This window comes from Mus caroli, unplaced genomic scaffold (assembly GCF_978045245.1).
Source record: "Mus caroli unplaced genomic scaffold, Mus_caroli_1 scaffold_5, whole genome shotgun sequence".
In the NCBI taxonomy this organism is placed as follows: domain Eukaryota; kingdom Metazoa; phylum Chordata; class Mammalia; order Rodentia; family Muridae; genus Mus; species Mus caroli.
In genome coordinates this window covers 9,023,119-9,038,125 of record NW_028227260.1, presented here as the reverse complement: position 1 = coordinate 9,038,125, position 15,007 = coordinate 9,023,119, and the positions used below count along the sequence as shown (strand labels likewise).

The following is a 15,007-nucleotide window of genomic DNA, read 5'->3' as shown; positions in this document are numbered from 1 at the left end:
TTTATAAACAACAAATAGGATTGTGGTATTAAAGATGAGCATACTACAGCTTCTGGTTTTATGTGGGTTTGAACTGAGTTTCTCATGCTTTTTTGGCAAGTGCTTCACTGACCTTGGCCTCTTTATGTAATCATTTATAATGCCTGGGCCTGGAGGTGGAAGTAAGACCTACTTTAAAGGATCATTTGTTTAGAACTTTGTATGCATATGTTTTGATGTAGATGTGTACCTGTTGTTAGAGTGTTTCTCTGTATTCTTTGAAGATTTCTGGAGCTGTTGACTTTTCTGTACTTAAACCCAAGTGAGTTAGAGGGATTTGGATTCTCAAAGGAATATTTTTAATTCTCACAGTATTTTTATTTATATGTTGATTTTCTTTTTATTGCTGAATATTTCCTCCACTTTTTTCTTCAGTCTTGGGGCCAGAGCTCAAGGTCTTGTACATGTTGGCAAGTACTCTATTGCTAAGCCACGTCCCTACCCTAATTCATAGTTGTAAATGTTTCAGAGTTGTTGTTTTATTGAGATTTGGCTAATATTTATTTATTTATTTATTTTTTATTACGTATTTTCCTCAATTACATTTCCAATGCTATCCCAAAAGTCCCCCATACCCCCCCCCACTTCCCTACCCACCCATTCCCATTCTTTTGGCCCTGGCGTTCCCCTGTATTGGGGCATATAAATTTTGCAAGTCCAATGGGCCTCTCTTTCCAGTGATGGCCGACTAGGCCATCTTTCGATACATATGCAGCTAGAGTCAAGAGCTCCGGGGTACTGGTTAGTTCATATTGTTGTTCCACCTACAGGGTTGCAGATCCCTTTAGCTCCTTGGGTAATTTCTCCAGCTTCCAACATCAAAGTAAATGGTGAGAAGCTTGAAGCAATCCCACTAAAATCAGGGACTAGACAAGGCTGCCCGCTTTCTCCCTACCTATTCAACATTGTACTTGAAGTCCTAGCCAGAGCAATTCGACAACAAAAGGAGATCAAAGGGATACAAATTGGAAAAGATGAAGTCAAAATATCACTTTTTGCAGATGATATGATAGTATATATAAGTGACCCTAATAATTCCATCAGAGAACTCCTAAGCCTGATAAACAGCTTCGGTGAAGTAGCTGGATATAAAATTAACTCAAACAAGTCAATGGCCTTTCTCTACACAAAGAATAAACAGGCTGAGAAAGAAATTAGGGAAACAACACCCTTCTCAATAGTCACAAATAATATAAAATATCTTGGCGTGACTCTAACTAAGGAAGTGAAAGATCTGTATAATAAAAACTTCAAGTCTCTGAAGAAAGAAATTATAGAAGATCTCAGAAGATGGAAAGATGTCCCATGCTCATGGATTGGCAGGATCAACATTGTAAAAATGGCTATCTTGCCAAAAGCAATCTACAGATTCAATGCAATCCCCATCAAAATTCCAAATCAATTCTTCAAGGAATTAGAAAGGGCAATCAGCAGATTCATCTGGAATAACAAAAAACCTAGGATAGCAAAAACTTTTCTCAAGGATAAAAGAACCTCTGGTGGAATCACCATGCCGGACCTAAAGCTCTACTACAGAGCAATTGTGATAAAAACTGCATGGTACTGGTATAGTGACAGACAAGTAGACCAATGGAATAGAATTGAAGACCCAGAAATGAAGCCACACACCTATGGTCACTTGATCTTCGACAAAGGAGCTAAAACCATCCAGTGGAAGAAAGACAGCATTTTCAACAAATGGTGCTGGATCAACTGGTTGTTATCATGTAGAAGAATGCGAATCGATCCATTCCTATCTCCTTGTACTAAGGTCAAGTCTAAGTGGATCAAGGAACTTCACATAAAACCAGAGACACTGAAACTTATAGAGGAGAAAGTGGGGAAAAGCCTTGAAGATATGGGCACAGGGGAAAAATTCTTGAATAGAACAGCAATGGCTTGTGCTGTAAGATCGAGAATTGACAAGTGGGACCTCATGAAACTGCAAAGCTTCTGCAAGGCAAAAGACACCATCAATAAGACAAAAAGACCGCCAACAGATTGGGAAAGGATCTTTACCTATCCTAAATCAGATAAGGGACTAATATCCAATATATATAAAGAACTCAAGAAGGTGGCTAATATTTCTTAAAGAAGATCCTTTAGATGGGAAGTTTTGGCTCTGCCATTACTATTTCATTTGTCAGTGATCTATTGTTTGTTTTGCTTAGTTTGGGGATAGTCTTCTGCTGCCCAGACTGGCCTTGAACTCCTGCCTCTGCCTCCAGAGTGCTGGGATTCTCTAGACATCCACCACCATGCCCAGCACCCATTAAATAGTTGGATGTTATAAAAGATCTTATTTTAAAATTATATTCATTTATTTTGTGTACATACACTTTGTGCACATCAACTAAAAGACAACCTTTAGGGAGTTGATAATCTCTCCTTCCTCTAGATCCTTAATTGTATCAGCAAGGACAAGGTTATTTTAATAAAGTCTTTGTTGTTTGTTTGTTTTTCCAGAAAGGGTTCTCTGTGTAACCCTGACTGTCGTGGAACTCACTGTAGACCAAGGTGGCCTTAACCTCACAGATCTGCTTGCCACTGTCTCCTGAGTGTTGGGATTGAAAGTGTGTGCTGCTATACTCAGTTTGTGTGGTTCTTGGTGATTTTTATTTTTAAGTCAGAATCTCAGGGCCAGGCTGGCATCAAATTCAGAGAGAGAATCCTGCCTCTAAATGCTGGGATTATAGGCATGAGCTTCCATGCCCAGAGTTTTTTTTTTTTCTTCTTTTTGAACACTGAACCCAGAACTTCAAGTAGACATCAAGCCTTAATGTATAAGCTACCTTTTCAGCCTGGTGGAGACCCATTCAGCTCACCACAGTCTTCAAAGTAAATCTGTATAATTTTGGCAGTATTGTTGGTCTATTGGTCACTGTAATGCATAATGGCCACCCCCGTCACTGTAGCCTGTAGAGTTATATAAGGAGCCTCATGATGGAGGCTCACAGCCTCTCAGAGACCAGGAGGCCTGGTTGAACTGGGTATGTTCCTTCCCTGGGACCCCAGGATGATTGAGATACTACTTCCCACTTTGGGACCTGCCCATGATGGGTTGGTCTATAAAGTAGGCTCTCCTTCCCATTCCCCAACAACTCACAGTAGTATTAGAGCCTTGCCTCAGACATCTGGGAGAGCTGTGTCCAGCATGTGAGGTGGACCTTTGGCTGACCCTGGAAGTGAAAGTTCACAGGGAAAGTTAACATGAAAGATGGGCTTAGGATATCAGCCAGTCAGCACAGCAGCTCCCACTCCGGTAGGGTGTGACCTGTGTACTCATGTGTCCCCATCTCTTACCATGTGACTTCTGTCAAGGAGGTCTAGCCATGAATGAATAGAATGGGGAGCCTATAGTTGCCTTTAGTGTCCTTCCTTTTTGTGAGGAGAAGAGGTGAAGCCCAGTCAATACCTTATACAGAGGCAGCTGCAGTAGCTAGGTAGGTGGGCCACACCTTGGGACTGAATCTCTGCTTCTGATGGCATCTCTGCTCTTTGGCTTGAGATGTAATTTGCTCTCTGTTATCAGGAAGTTAATTCATGATCACCATCATTCTCATCGGCAGCATCATAATTTTGTGGTGCTGGGCATTGAACCCAGGGCATCATACATGCTAGGCAGTTTCTTTACCACTTCTGGCCACACACAGTTGGGAATTCTACAGAGCAAGATGAAACTAAGAGAGTTAAAGGTTTGAAAGCCTTCTCTCAGGTCCTTTATTTATTGACCTTCCCAGGAAGTCTTACCTTTCCCGTTATTTTTACTGACTTAGTTTTTTTTTTCCTTCCTCCACCCAGCCTAGTTTTTGTTATCATGTTTTCAATTTATTTTATCTTTATTTATTTATTTTTTTGAGGCAGTGCCTCACTGTGTAGCTCTGATTAGCCTTGGAACTCTGTGTTGATCAGATAGGTGTCAAACTCGCAGTGATCCTTGCCTGCCTCTGCCTGCTGTGTTCTACCACATCTGGCTTATTTTTATTTTTATTTTTATTTTTGAGGTGCAAGCTCATGTATCCCAGGCTACGCTTGAACTCACTGTGTAGCCAAGGATGATCTTGAAGTTCAGATCATCCTGTCTTTACCTCCTGAGAGCTGGGATTGATGGTAGGGTATTGTTAACAATGCCCATTTTTACCTAGTGCTGAGTGTCAATCATTAAACTAAGGGATTCTAGCACTCAACCAACTGAACCACATACTGAGATTCAAGGCTATTTTTGTGTATATCTGTACAGTTTTGTATGTGTATGGGCATGTGTGTATGTAACATGCACATGCATGTACATACATGAGGAGGTCCAAGGTTGACATCAGGTATCTTCTTCATGAGTTCTCATAATTGCCAAGTGTTTCATCCACTAAGTCCCATCCCCATGCCCCAGTCTGTCTTTGATATTGTTTCTTGCCTGTGCAGCATATGGAGATATGAAAGGGGGCCGCCTCCTTCTGGTAACATGTCATCTCATTGTTTGGGGCAAGAACTTGCCCCAAAGCTCTACAGTATTGTCCGCATACCTCAGATCTGATCACCACATTTCTCATGCTCTCTGAACAGATTTCCCAACAAAAGCAACCCTGAAAATTGTGTCTGTAGTTGTGACATGTGATTGGGTATCTTTTGTAGAATGGAATTTTCTCATTAAAGTGGTCTAAATGGCTTGTAATATTTTAAATAATTCTTTTAACACTATTCTTTAGACATGTCACAAATAAGCAGACTTTGGTAGGGAATGTGACAATTTTAAATGTAGACAACTTTGAATGCATTTTCTTATACAGTGTCACCTTACAAACACACTGGCATGTTTCCTATTGACAAGTACATTGCATACTCTTACACAATGTCACTCTATAATCTAATGCATGAACAGCTCAGAGTTTATAAGATAGCTATCTTATATCTGAGATTTATATATCTGTACCTGTTTATTAGCCAACATTGAGCATTCTTGGGGTTTCTGATACATTTTCTTAATTTGTATGCGGTCGTGTGCACACATTTGGTGCCACCAGTTACATATGGAGACAGAGGACAGTTGCTGGGAGTCTTGCTCCACCTCCTATCTCCTCATAGGAATGCTGGGGTTACAGATGTATGTTACTGTGCCTGGATTTTTTTTATGGTTTCTGGAGCTAAGAACTCAGGTCCTCATCCTTATGTGTCAAGTGCTTCCCAAACTGAGCCATCTCCCCAGCTCTTCTTATGCCTTTGAAGTCTGTGTGATGCCCAGACGTTGGCATGGTGGAGGAGAGATTTGAGTCAAGTACACTGAGTGTCTTGTCTCTGCCTAAGGTTCTGAAAAGTACCTTGGAATAAGAGCAGTGGCCACATTGTTGCTTGTGATGTTTCATAGTGTACATATGGACTTTGAATTTGTTTTCCCTCTTAGGTATGAGAGATTGCAGAAAATATGTTCCATAGCCCTGGTTGGTAAATACACCAAACTCAGGGACTGCTACGCCTCTGTGTTCAAAGCACTGGAACACTCAGCCTTGGCCATCAACCACAAGTTGAACCTGATGGTGAGTCCCAGCCTGCTCTTCCATCTCTCTCATTAATTTGTTTTTAGTTCTGTGTATGTGTCTCTGTGTGGGTGTATACATGTGAATTCAAGTGCACTTGGGATGCCAGAGGCATTGGATCTTCCTGGAGCTGGAGATACAGGTGGCTGTGAGCCACTCGACATGAGTGCTAGGAACCCAGCAGTAGGTGCTCTTGACTGCTGAACCATCTCTCCAGCCCTCTTCTAGATAGTTCTGTCACTCCAGTGTTTTGTATTCTAAAGATTCAGGTTGGGCTGGGTTGTGGCTCAGTGCTGGACTGCTTACTTAGCATGATCAAGACTCGGGGTTTCTTCCCTTGCACTGCAAAACAAATAACCAAACACAATTTACTCTTCTATTGCTCTGAAGAAACACCATGGCCAAGGCAACTCTTATTTTAATTGGTGGCTTGCTTACAGTTTCAGAGGGTTGGTTCATTATCATCATGGCTGGAGCATGGTGGTAGGCAGGCAGGCTTGGCACTGGAGAAGTAGCTGAGAGCTCACCTCCACAAGTTGCAGGCAGAGAGAGAGGAATATTTTGAGACCTCAAACTCACCCCCTAGGACACACCTCCTCCAATAAGACAACCCCTCCTAATCCTTCTCAAATAGTTTCCATTAACTAGGGATCTAGCATTCAAACATATACACCTGTGGGCGCCATTCTCCTTCAAAGCACCACAGTTAGGGATGTGGTTCAGTGCTTGAGTGCTACTTGGCTTGACCAAGGCCCTGGGTTCTATCCCCAGCTCTGCAAAACAAACACAATTTATAAATCCCCAAAGAGGCAGATCGTGAAGTCCAAGCACTGTATGCAAAGTTGAACAGAAGGCTTGACAGGACTTATGTAAGGATTGACTAGCCATGTAAGATTTATGATGTGAAGGAAAATTGGCAGATGGAAGAGTGTCTTAGTTAGGGTTTTACTGCTGTGAACAAACACCATGACCAAGGCAAGTCTTAACAAAAAACAACATTTAATTGGGGCTGACTTACAGGTTCAGAGGTTCAGTCCATTATCATCAAGGTGGGAGCAAGGCAGCCTCCAGGCAGACATGGCACAGGCAGAGCTGAGAGTTCTATATCTTCATCCAAAGGCTGCTAGTGGAAGACTGACTTCCAGGCAACTAGGGTGAGGATCTTATGCCCACACCTACAGTGACACACCCATTCCAACCAGGTCACACCCATTCCAACAAGGCCACACCTCCAGATGGTGCCACTCCCTGGTCCAAGGATATAGAAACCATCACAGATAGAGTTTGGACAAAGGCGAGCATAAGCTTCCCAGAGGCCTTCCCAAAATGGAGCCTCATGGATTCAGCTAGAAGTCACCCCGCTCCCCACCATGACCTGTGATAACATGTATAAAGTGCTTGCTACCAGGAAGCTCAGTAGAGATTTGGTGCCCAGGTCATTTACTTTCCTTCTTCTAGCTCTCTCTTTCCATTCCCCTCTCCTTCTCTCCTTATATCTATGGTACTAGGATTGAACCTAGGACCTCACACCTACTAGGCAAATGCCATATCACTAAGCTACATTTCTAACCCTCTTTTAGTTTTATATTTTGAGATAGAGCTTTACTAAGTTCATTAGGTTGGCCTTGAATTCACTCTGTACCCTATAAGATCCTCCAGGAAGAGTGAGGCATTGTATGAAGGCCTCCTAGCTACCATTAACAGCTTATAAATTCTCAGGGAGGGTTATAGCCTTGAGACATGGTCTTGAAATTCTGGCTGGCCTGAAACTCACTATGTAGACCTCTAACTTGCAATGCCCTTCTGTCTCTTCTTGGACCATAGGCATGAACCATCACACTTGGCATTTTCTCTTTTAGTTTTTAGAAAGGATTTTGGAAGCTGGACATGGTAGTACACACCTTTAATCTTAGCAGTTGGCAGGCAGAGGCAGGGGCAGGCAGATCTCTATGTGTTCGAGGCCAGTCTGGTCTACAGAGTAAGTTCCAGTACAGCCAGAGCTACGCAGAGAAACTCTGTTTCAGACAAACAAAACAAAACAGAAAGAAGTGTTTTTGGGCGCTGAATGTGGAACTCAGGGTCTTGCATAGGTTTTGCCACTGAGTTATACCCTTAGTCCCCTTCCTAATCACTTCATTTTTATCTTCAGTAATTTCATGAATCTCTCTCTTCCACTTTCCTGTAGGTAAGACCTCTATTAATAAACCATACTAGCCTTCCATGATTGAATAACTGTGTTAGAGAGCTGTAGTATTTTTTTGACTGTTCATTTTTTTTTTAGATTTATTTATTACATATAAGTACACTGTAGCTGTCTTCAGACACACCAGAAGAAGTTGTAAGATCTCATTACGGGTGGTTGTGAGCCACCATGCGGTTGCTGGGATTTGGACTCAGGACCTTTGGAAGAGCAGTCAGTGCTCTTAACCGCTGAGCCATCTCACCAGCCCGGGTGTTCATGTTTTTTTTTTTTGGTTTTTCGAGACAGGGTTTTTCTGTGTAGCCCTGGCTGTCCTGGCACTCACTTTGTAGACCAGGCTGGCCTCGAAGTGTTCATGTTTCTTAAATGTTCCTTTAACCTGTTGAGATTTTGATGCTGTCGTTTTGTTTTTTTAGTACATAGACTCTATTGATCTGGAGCCAGTCACCAAAGCAGAGGATCCTGTGAAATTCCATGAAGCTTGGCAGAAGCTGTGCTTAGCTGAGTAAGTACAGGGACTGGCCACATGAAGAGGACAGTGCCATTGTGCTGTCTCTGTACTTAGTCCACGGTTCCAGTTGCTAGTTTTTATACACGTGGAGTAGTCAGGAGTCCTAGTGGTCTTTACATGTAACTGCCATGTAAAGGTGACCATCATGCAGCATTCATGCCATGTTGTATTCAGGTGTGCCATATGAGCTAGGTGACTTGGGCAGTCAATGTGGTTTTAGTGCGAGAGAGTGGGGGGGGGGACTGCATTAGAGGGAAAGAGTATTGATTTTACCGAAAGATTCAATTCACTAATTAATTGCCAAAATAGTGTCTCGTGTAGCCCAGGTTAGCCTCGAAACTGGAAACTTAGGCTGACTTTGAACTCCCAATCCTCCTGTCTCTCCCTCCTAAGTTTGGAGTTTATAGCTGTGCACTGGTTTATAGGGTACTGGGGATGGAACCGAGGGCTGGCTGCATGTTACACAAGCACTCTACCAACTGAGCTTGGTCCCCAGCCCTTCCACATGTTCTTGTTCTCCCCTCCTGCTTCTCTTTTCTTTCTGTAAATAACTAAGAGAACCCTGGGGCAGCACTGTATCTTTTTTTTAAAAAGGATTTATTTATTATACATATAAGTACACTGTAGCTGTCTTCAGACACACCAGAAGAGGGCATTGGATCCCCTTTATGGATGGTTGTGAGCCACCATGTGGTTGCTGGGATTTGAACTCAGGACCTCCAGGAAAGTAGTCAGGGCTCTTAACCGTTGAGCCATCTCTCCAGCCCAACAGTATTGTATCTTGAGGTTATCATGCCCTTCCTGGTACTTTCCCCTTTTTTTTTTTTTTTTCCAGACAGGGTTTGTCTGTATAGCCCTGGCTGTCCTGGAGCTCACTTTGTAGACCAGGCTGGCTTTGAACTCAGAAATCTGCCTGCCTCTGCCTCCCAAGTGCTGGGATTAAAGGCGTGCGCCACCACACCCCCCAGAGTATTTTTCTCTTGAACTGCTGTCTTTTAACTTAAATCTTTGCTCTAGCAAGGACATTTTCATTCACCATGTAAAGTGGCTGTTGAAATCTTAGTTTTGACTTTTGAAAACCAGTTTCCCTCTTTCTGATGATGATAGAGAGCAGAAAGTTTTGTTACAGTAGTTAGGAAAGAATTGAACTCAGCTAGGTAGGATCGTACACACCTGTAATCATACACTTGGGAGGTTGAGCTAGGAGAATCCAGAGTTGAAGTCCACTCTGGGCTACAGAGTGAGTTTGTGGTTCGTCTGCACTCCATAAGACCCTGTCTCAAGCTGGGCGAGGTGGCGCACGCCTTTAATCCCAGCACTTGGGAGGCAGAGGCAGGCGGATTTCTGAGTTCGAGGCCAGCCTGGTCTACAGAGTGAGTTCCAGGACAGCCAGGGCTACACAGAGAAACCCTGTCTCGAAAAACCAAAAAAAAAAAAAAAAAAAAGACCCTGTCTCAAAAAATTAACAACAACAAAAAATGGACTTTAACCATTTTTAAAAATCATCATTCATTTTATGTTTTTCTCTCTCCCTTTACATTAGGCAAGGGCTCTACCACTATGTTATACCATTCCCTCAGTAGAATTATTTTATTTTATATTCTTTTATTTACTTGTTTTTGTCTTTTGAAACAGATTTTATTTAATAGTCTAGGCTGGTCTAAAATTCTCAATCTTTCTGCCTTAGCCTCTGGAGTGCTGGGATTACAAGTATGTATCCTCACACACAGTTCTCAGTGTATCCTTTGGTTTTTGGTTTTGATTTACTGGTATAGAGTCTTGCTGTTTAGTCATGGTCTTCTAGCATCTTCAACACCTAGAACTTGTAATTCTCCTTCTTTTACCTTCTGAGTGTTGGATTAATATAATAGGCATGTATAGATTAATAGGCATGTACTATCATAACTGGCTCTAAGTGTGTTTTTGTTGACTGGAATTTCTCAATTACTATACTCAGAAGTTACCAAGACCTACTAGAAAAAAATATATTAAAACCAGTTTTGAGAAACTGTCATAAGTGCCCGTAAGGCTGACCTTCAAAGATGTTCAGTTCGGTAATCTAGTCTGAAAATAGACCTCAGGCATTCTTTAGTGATTGTCCAAGCACTGAGTTTGGGAACATTGAACATAATGAACAAAAACACAAGTTTTAAAGATAAAAGTATGTGTGGGCTGGTGAGATGACTTCGTAAAGGTAAACGTTCTTGCTGCCAGGCCTGACAACTAGAGTTCGATCCCTGGTACCACATAGTGGAAGGAGAGAACCAGTTGCTATAAGATGTTCTCTGACCTTCACACACTCACTTGCTCATGCACACAGGCATGCCCAGACCCACAGATACACACATACACACACACACACACACACACACACACACACACACACACACACACAGAGAGAGAGAGAGAGACAGAGACAGAGACAGAGACAGAGACAGAGACAGAGAGAGAAACACAAACATACAAACATATGCAGACGTTAATTATTTTAAAATATTTAGAAATTGTGGACAGTCAACCTTACTTTCCTTTTGTGTTGATTTCAGTGGTATTCTTGTGCCCGGAGGGTTTGGAATCCGAGGAACATTGGGAAAACTCCAGGCAATTTCGTGGGCAAGGACAAAGAAGATTCCATTTCTGGGTAAAGTTTTTGTTTATTGATCCTATGAGCTTAAGGTTTTTTTTTTTTTTTTTTTTCAGTGCTAGGAGTTGAAACTAGGACTTTAAGGGTGAATGAAACATCACCAGCCCTTATTCAGGTTTTTGCCATAAGGTAGATGTTATACCTTAGTAGGGGTAACATGTAATAGGTTTAGTCTTGTGAAGGTGTGTGAACTTAGTTTTAAAAGTCAGGCACCAAATGGCTTACTTCACGGTTTATCAAACTGAATGTAGCTCCTAGCTTGGTTTTGTAAATAAAGTTTAATTGAAACACATCCACCCAATTTGTTTTGCATATTGTTCATAGTTGCACAGTCGGAGAAGATTCAATGACTTGTAAAGCTTAGAATTAGTACTGAGTTTATAAGAAATAGTTGTCTTCTGAATAGCAAAAATCTGGAAGAAGTCTGTCTCTATAGTCTTCTTACCGGTCCTCTTAGCATTTCCAGCAAAAAGCCATTCAACAGAACACTGTAATAACCTTTCTGTTTGAAAAAAGATGTGCTTAAGCAGTGTGTGGTGGTGCACACCTTTAATCCCAGAGGCAGAGGCAGAGAGGCAGGGAGAGGGAGAGGGAGAGGCAGAGAGAGGCAGGGAGAGGCAGGGAGAGGGAGAGGCAGAGAGAGAGAGGGAGGCAGAGAGAGAGAGGGAGGCAGAGAGAGAGAGGGAGGCAGAGAGAGAGAGGGAGGCAGAGAGAGAGAGAGGTAGAGGGAGAGAGAGAGAGGCAGAGGGAGAGAGAGAGAGGCAGAGAGGCAGAGAGAGAGAGACAGACAGAGAGAGAGGCAGAGAGGCAGAGAGAGAGAGACAGAGAGAGAGAGGCAGAGAGAGAGAGAGAGAGGCAGAGAGAGAGAGGGAGGTAGAGAGAGAGAGGGAGGCAGAGAGAGAGAGAGAGAGGCAGAGAGAAAGGGAGGTAGAGAGAGAGAGGGAGGTAGAGAGAGAGAGAGAGAGGCAGAGAGAGAGGGAGGTAGAGAGAGAGAGGGAGGCAGAGAGAGAGAGAGGGAGGCAGAGAGAGAGAGAGAGAGGGAGGCAGAGAGAGAGGGAGGCAGAGAGAGAGAGGGAGGCAAAGAGAGGGAGGCAGAGAGGGAGAGAGAGAGGCAGAGACAGAGATATCTCTGAATTCAAGGCCAACCTGGTCTACAAAGTGAGTGCCAAGACAGCCAGGGCTACACAGAGAAATCTTGTCTCAAACAAACAAACAAACAAACAACAAAAAGCAAAGAAAAAGAGTGCTCATATTGAAACTTTGTGTGTATATGTGTGGTACTGGTGATCTAACCCAAAGCCTTGTATGTGCTAAAAAAGCACTCTATCTCCAAGCTACACCCACAGCTCTAAGTTGAAACTTATAATCACTTTAGAGAAGATAATATAAAAAGATCAACCCATGCCACAGAGCAGCTCTGTTAAAAGTTGGTTAAACCAGATGAGTATTTTTCTTTCTTAACGAGATGAGGTCTGATTGTCTTACTGTGCTGTCTAGGTTGACTGTGAACTTCTTGGTTCAAGCTCTTCTCCTGCCTTAGCATCCAAAATTTTGGTGCTATATGCATATATCTTATCACTATACCTTCCACAGAGACAGTCTTTTGAATGCTGTTGCTTAAACTGCAAAGCCTAGTTTCTGTAACAGTAAGGCCAGATAACATGGGACCCGGCTATGCTAACAGCAGCTTTGCTGTTGGAGATTCAGGTAGGAGGGGCAGTCCCCTACTCTGTTTTAGGTCTTTTGGTGGGTTGGTGAACGGAAGCAGTGTGTGGTGGCATATACCTTTAATACCAGAGGCAGAGGCAGAGGCAGAGGCAGAGGCAGAGGCAGAGGCAGAGGCAGATAGATCTCTGAATTCAAGGCCAGCCTGGTCTACAAAGTGAGTACCAAGACAGCCAGGGCTGCTGTCTTTTACTTCTGAAGAGTGTTAGATGCCAGTTTTTTTTTTTTTTTAAATAACCTGCTCTTTCCTGGATACTCCAGACTCTTGGGATTCTTTTTCCAAAGAAAAACCAGGATACTTGCTTTGTTTTACCCTGACCTAAGTTCATTTGGGCCATTGTTATTTTTTTAATGGGATGTTTAGGCTGGGGAGATGGCTCACTGGGTAACAAACATCCTGATTTGATCCCCAACACCTACATTAAAAGCTAGGTATGACTGCACGTGCCTATAAACTTAACACTGTGTGGTGGGGTGTGGGGGTGTGGGTGGCGAGCAATCCATGAGGATTGCTGGAGCTTGCTGGCCAGGTAGCCTAGTGAATTGAATTCTCAAGCTCCAGGTTCACTGAGAGACTCTGCATCAAGGGAATAAAATAGAGATTGATAATGCAGGACACCCAACTTATTCCTCTGGCCTCTGCACTCGGGCATGCAACCTCACCCTGCATGTGCATATATACCCTGTCCACATACAAATAAAAAAGGCTCATGCATATTAGTTACTTCTCCATTGCTATGACAAAACAACATGGCCAAGGCAATGAAGGGTTGCCTTATAGAAGGTTATAGAAGGAAGGGTTGGGGGGGGGTAGGGTTATAGTTCCAGAGAGATAGGAGTCCTTTTATCGCCATCCTGGTGAGGAAGATGGCAGCAGGCAGGCAGGCATGGCACTAGAGCAGCAGCTGAGAGCTCACATCTTGATCTGTAAGCAGGAAACAGAGAACGCTAATTCAGAACAGCAAGAATCGTTTGAAACCTCAGTCAGAGCCTGCTTGCCTTAACACTTCTTCCAGCAAGGAACACCTTCTAGTCACCCACTAAACAGCCTCCATCTGGAGAACAAATACTTAAAGGTATTGGGGGCCATTCTTATTCAAACTATCATAGCGTGTTTTCCTACAGTGTGTTTTATATAGCTAAGGCTGGCCTCAAAGTTGCTATATAGCCAAGGATGACCTTGAACTCTCCATCCTCCTATCTGCACTTCCCTGGTGCTAGGATTACTGATAGGTACCTGCTTATGCCATATTGGGGAATGGAACCTGGAGTTTTGAGCATGCTAGGTAAGCACTCAGTCAGTTGAACTACAGCCCTAGCTAGCCCCTCACTGTTCTTTTTAAGTCTCTCTCTAAACTCAGTTTCCCTCTAAACTTAGGTAAAGCTCCTGATGTGATTTTCATTGTGCAGAATGTTTGCAAGCTGTTCTCGTGTTCTCTCTCTCCCATGCGTATGCTCTTTATCCTTTTAAACATATTTTTGTACAGTTAAAGGTATGTAAGTTTAGTAAAGACAAAATAAACACTACGTGCCCTGTTTTGTTTTACCTGCATGCATGTCTGTGTACCACATGGATACCTGGTAGTCTCTGAGGTCAGAAGACATCAGATTCTCTAGAACTAGAATCCCAGAGGGTTGTTAGCTGCCATGTGGGTGCTGGAAACCGAAACTGGCTCTTCTGCAAGAATAACAAGTACTCTAAACTGCAGTGCCATCTCTCCAACCTCAAGTGCTCTGTTTTATACAGGACAAGTTATATCTGATCTGTCAATATAGAAAATATATGTGAAATAGCCAGGGAAATTCTTTTTGCATTTCGACTGTTTTGTTGTTGTAGTTGTTTGCTTTTGTGTCTTGAGATAGGGTTTTTCTGTGAAGCCCTGGCCGTCTTGGAACTTGTTCTGTAGACCAGGCTGGCCTCAAACTCTCAGAGATCCACCTGCCTCTGTCTCCCAAGCACTGGGATTAAATGCTTGCACTACCATCACCTGGCCATTTCTGCTGTCTTTATCTTTTCAAGCTTTTGCATATGTATATATTATATGTTGAACATGTTTTTATTATATCCCTATCCTCAAGTTAGCCTTGAATTTGCTATGTAGCTGAGGCTGGCTTTGAATTCCTCCTCCTCCTCCTGCCTACACCTCTCATGTGTTAGGATTACAGGTATGCACTTCTCCTTCATAACATCATGTCTCTTTATGCCCTACCCATATGGAACTTTGTGAAGTTCCTTGAACACTCAGCCATTTCCTGCTTATCCTTTCATCCTGGCATGCTGGTACATTGATGGCTTCTCCCTTTGCATCTCCTGGATCACGTGTATATTTCTGTATAAGTATCTGGAATCTGGAATGCTC

The 15,007-nt window shown here is 42.8% G+C and overlaps 1 protein-coding gene across 7 annotated transcripts in view; it reads left to right on the top strand.

Annotated features, from left to right (window-relative positions):
- Window positions 1-15,007, top strand: part of Ctps2 (CTP synthase 2) — a 131,051-nt gene that overhangs the window by 26,868 nt on the left and 89,176 nt on the right. For all 7 annotated transcript variants that reach the window (XM_021152651.3, XM_021152653.2, XM_021152656.3 and 4 more), the window contains 3 exons: window positions 5,435-5,567; window positions 8,184-8,272; window positions 10,825-10,919. In XM_021152651.3, the coding sequence (XP_021008310.1) occupies window positions 5,435-5,567; window positions 8,184-8,272; window positions 10,825-10,919 (317 nt within the window). The remainder of the gene's footprint in view (window positions 1-5,434; window positions 5,568-8,183; window positions 8,273-10,824; window positions 10,920-15,007) is intronic.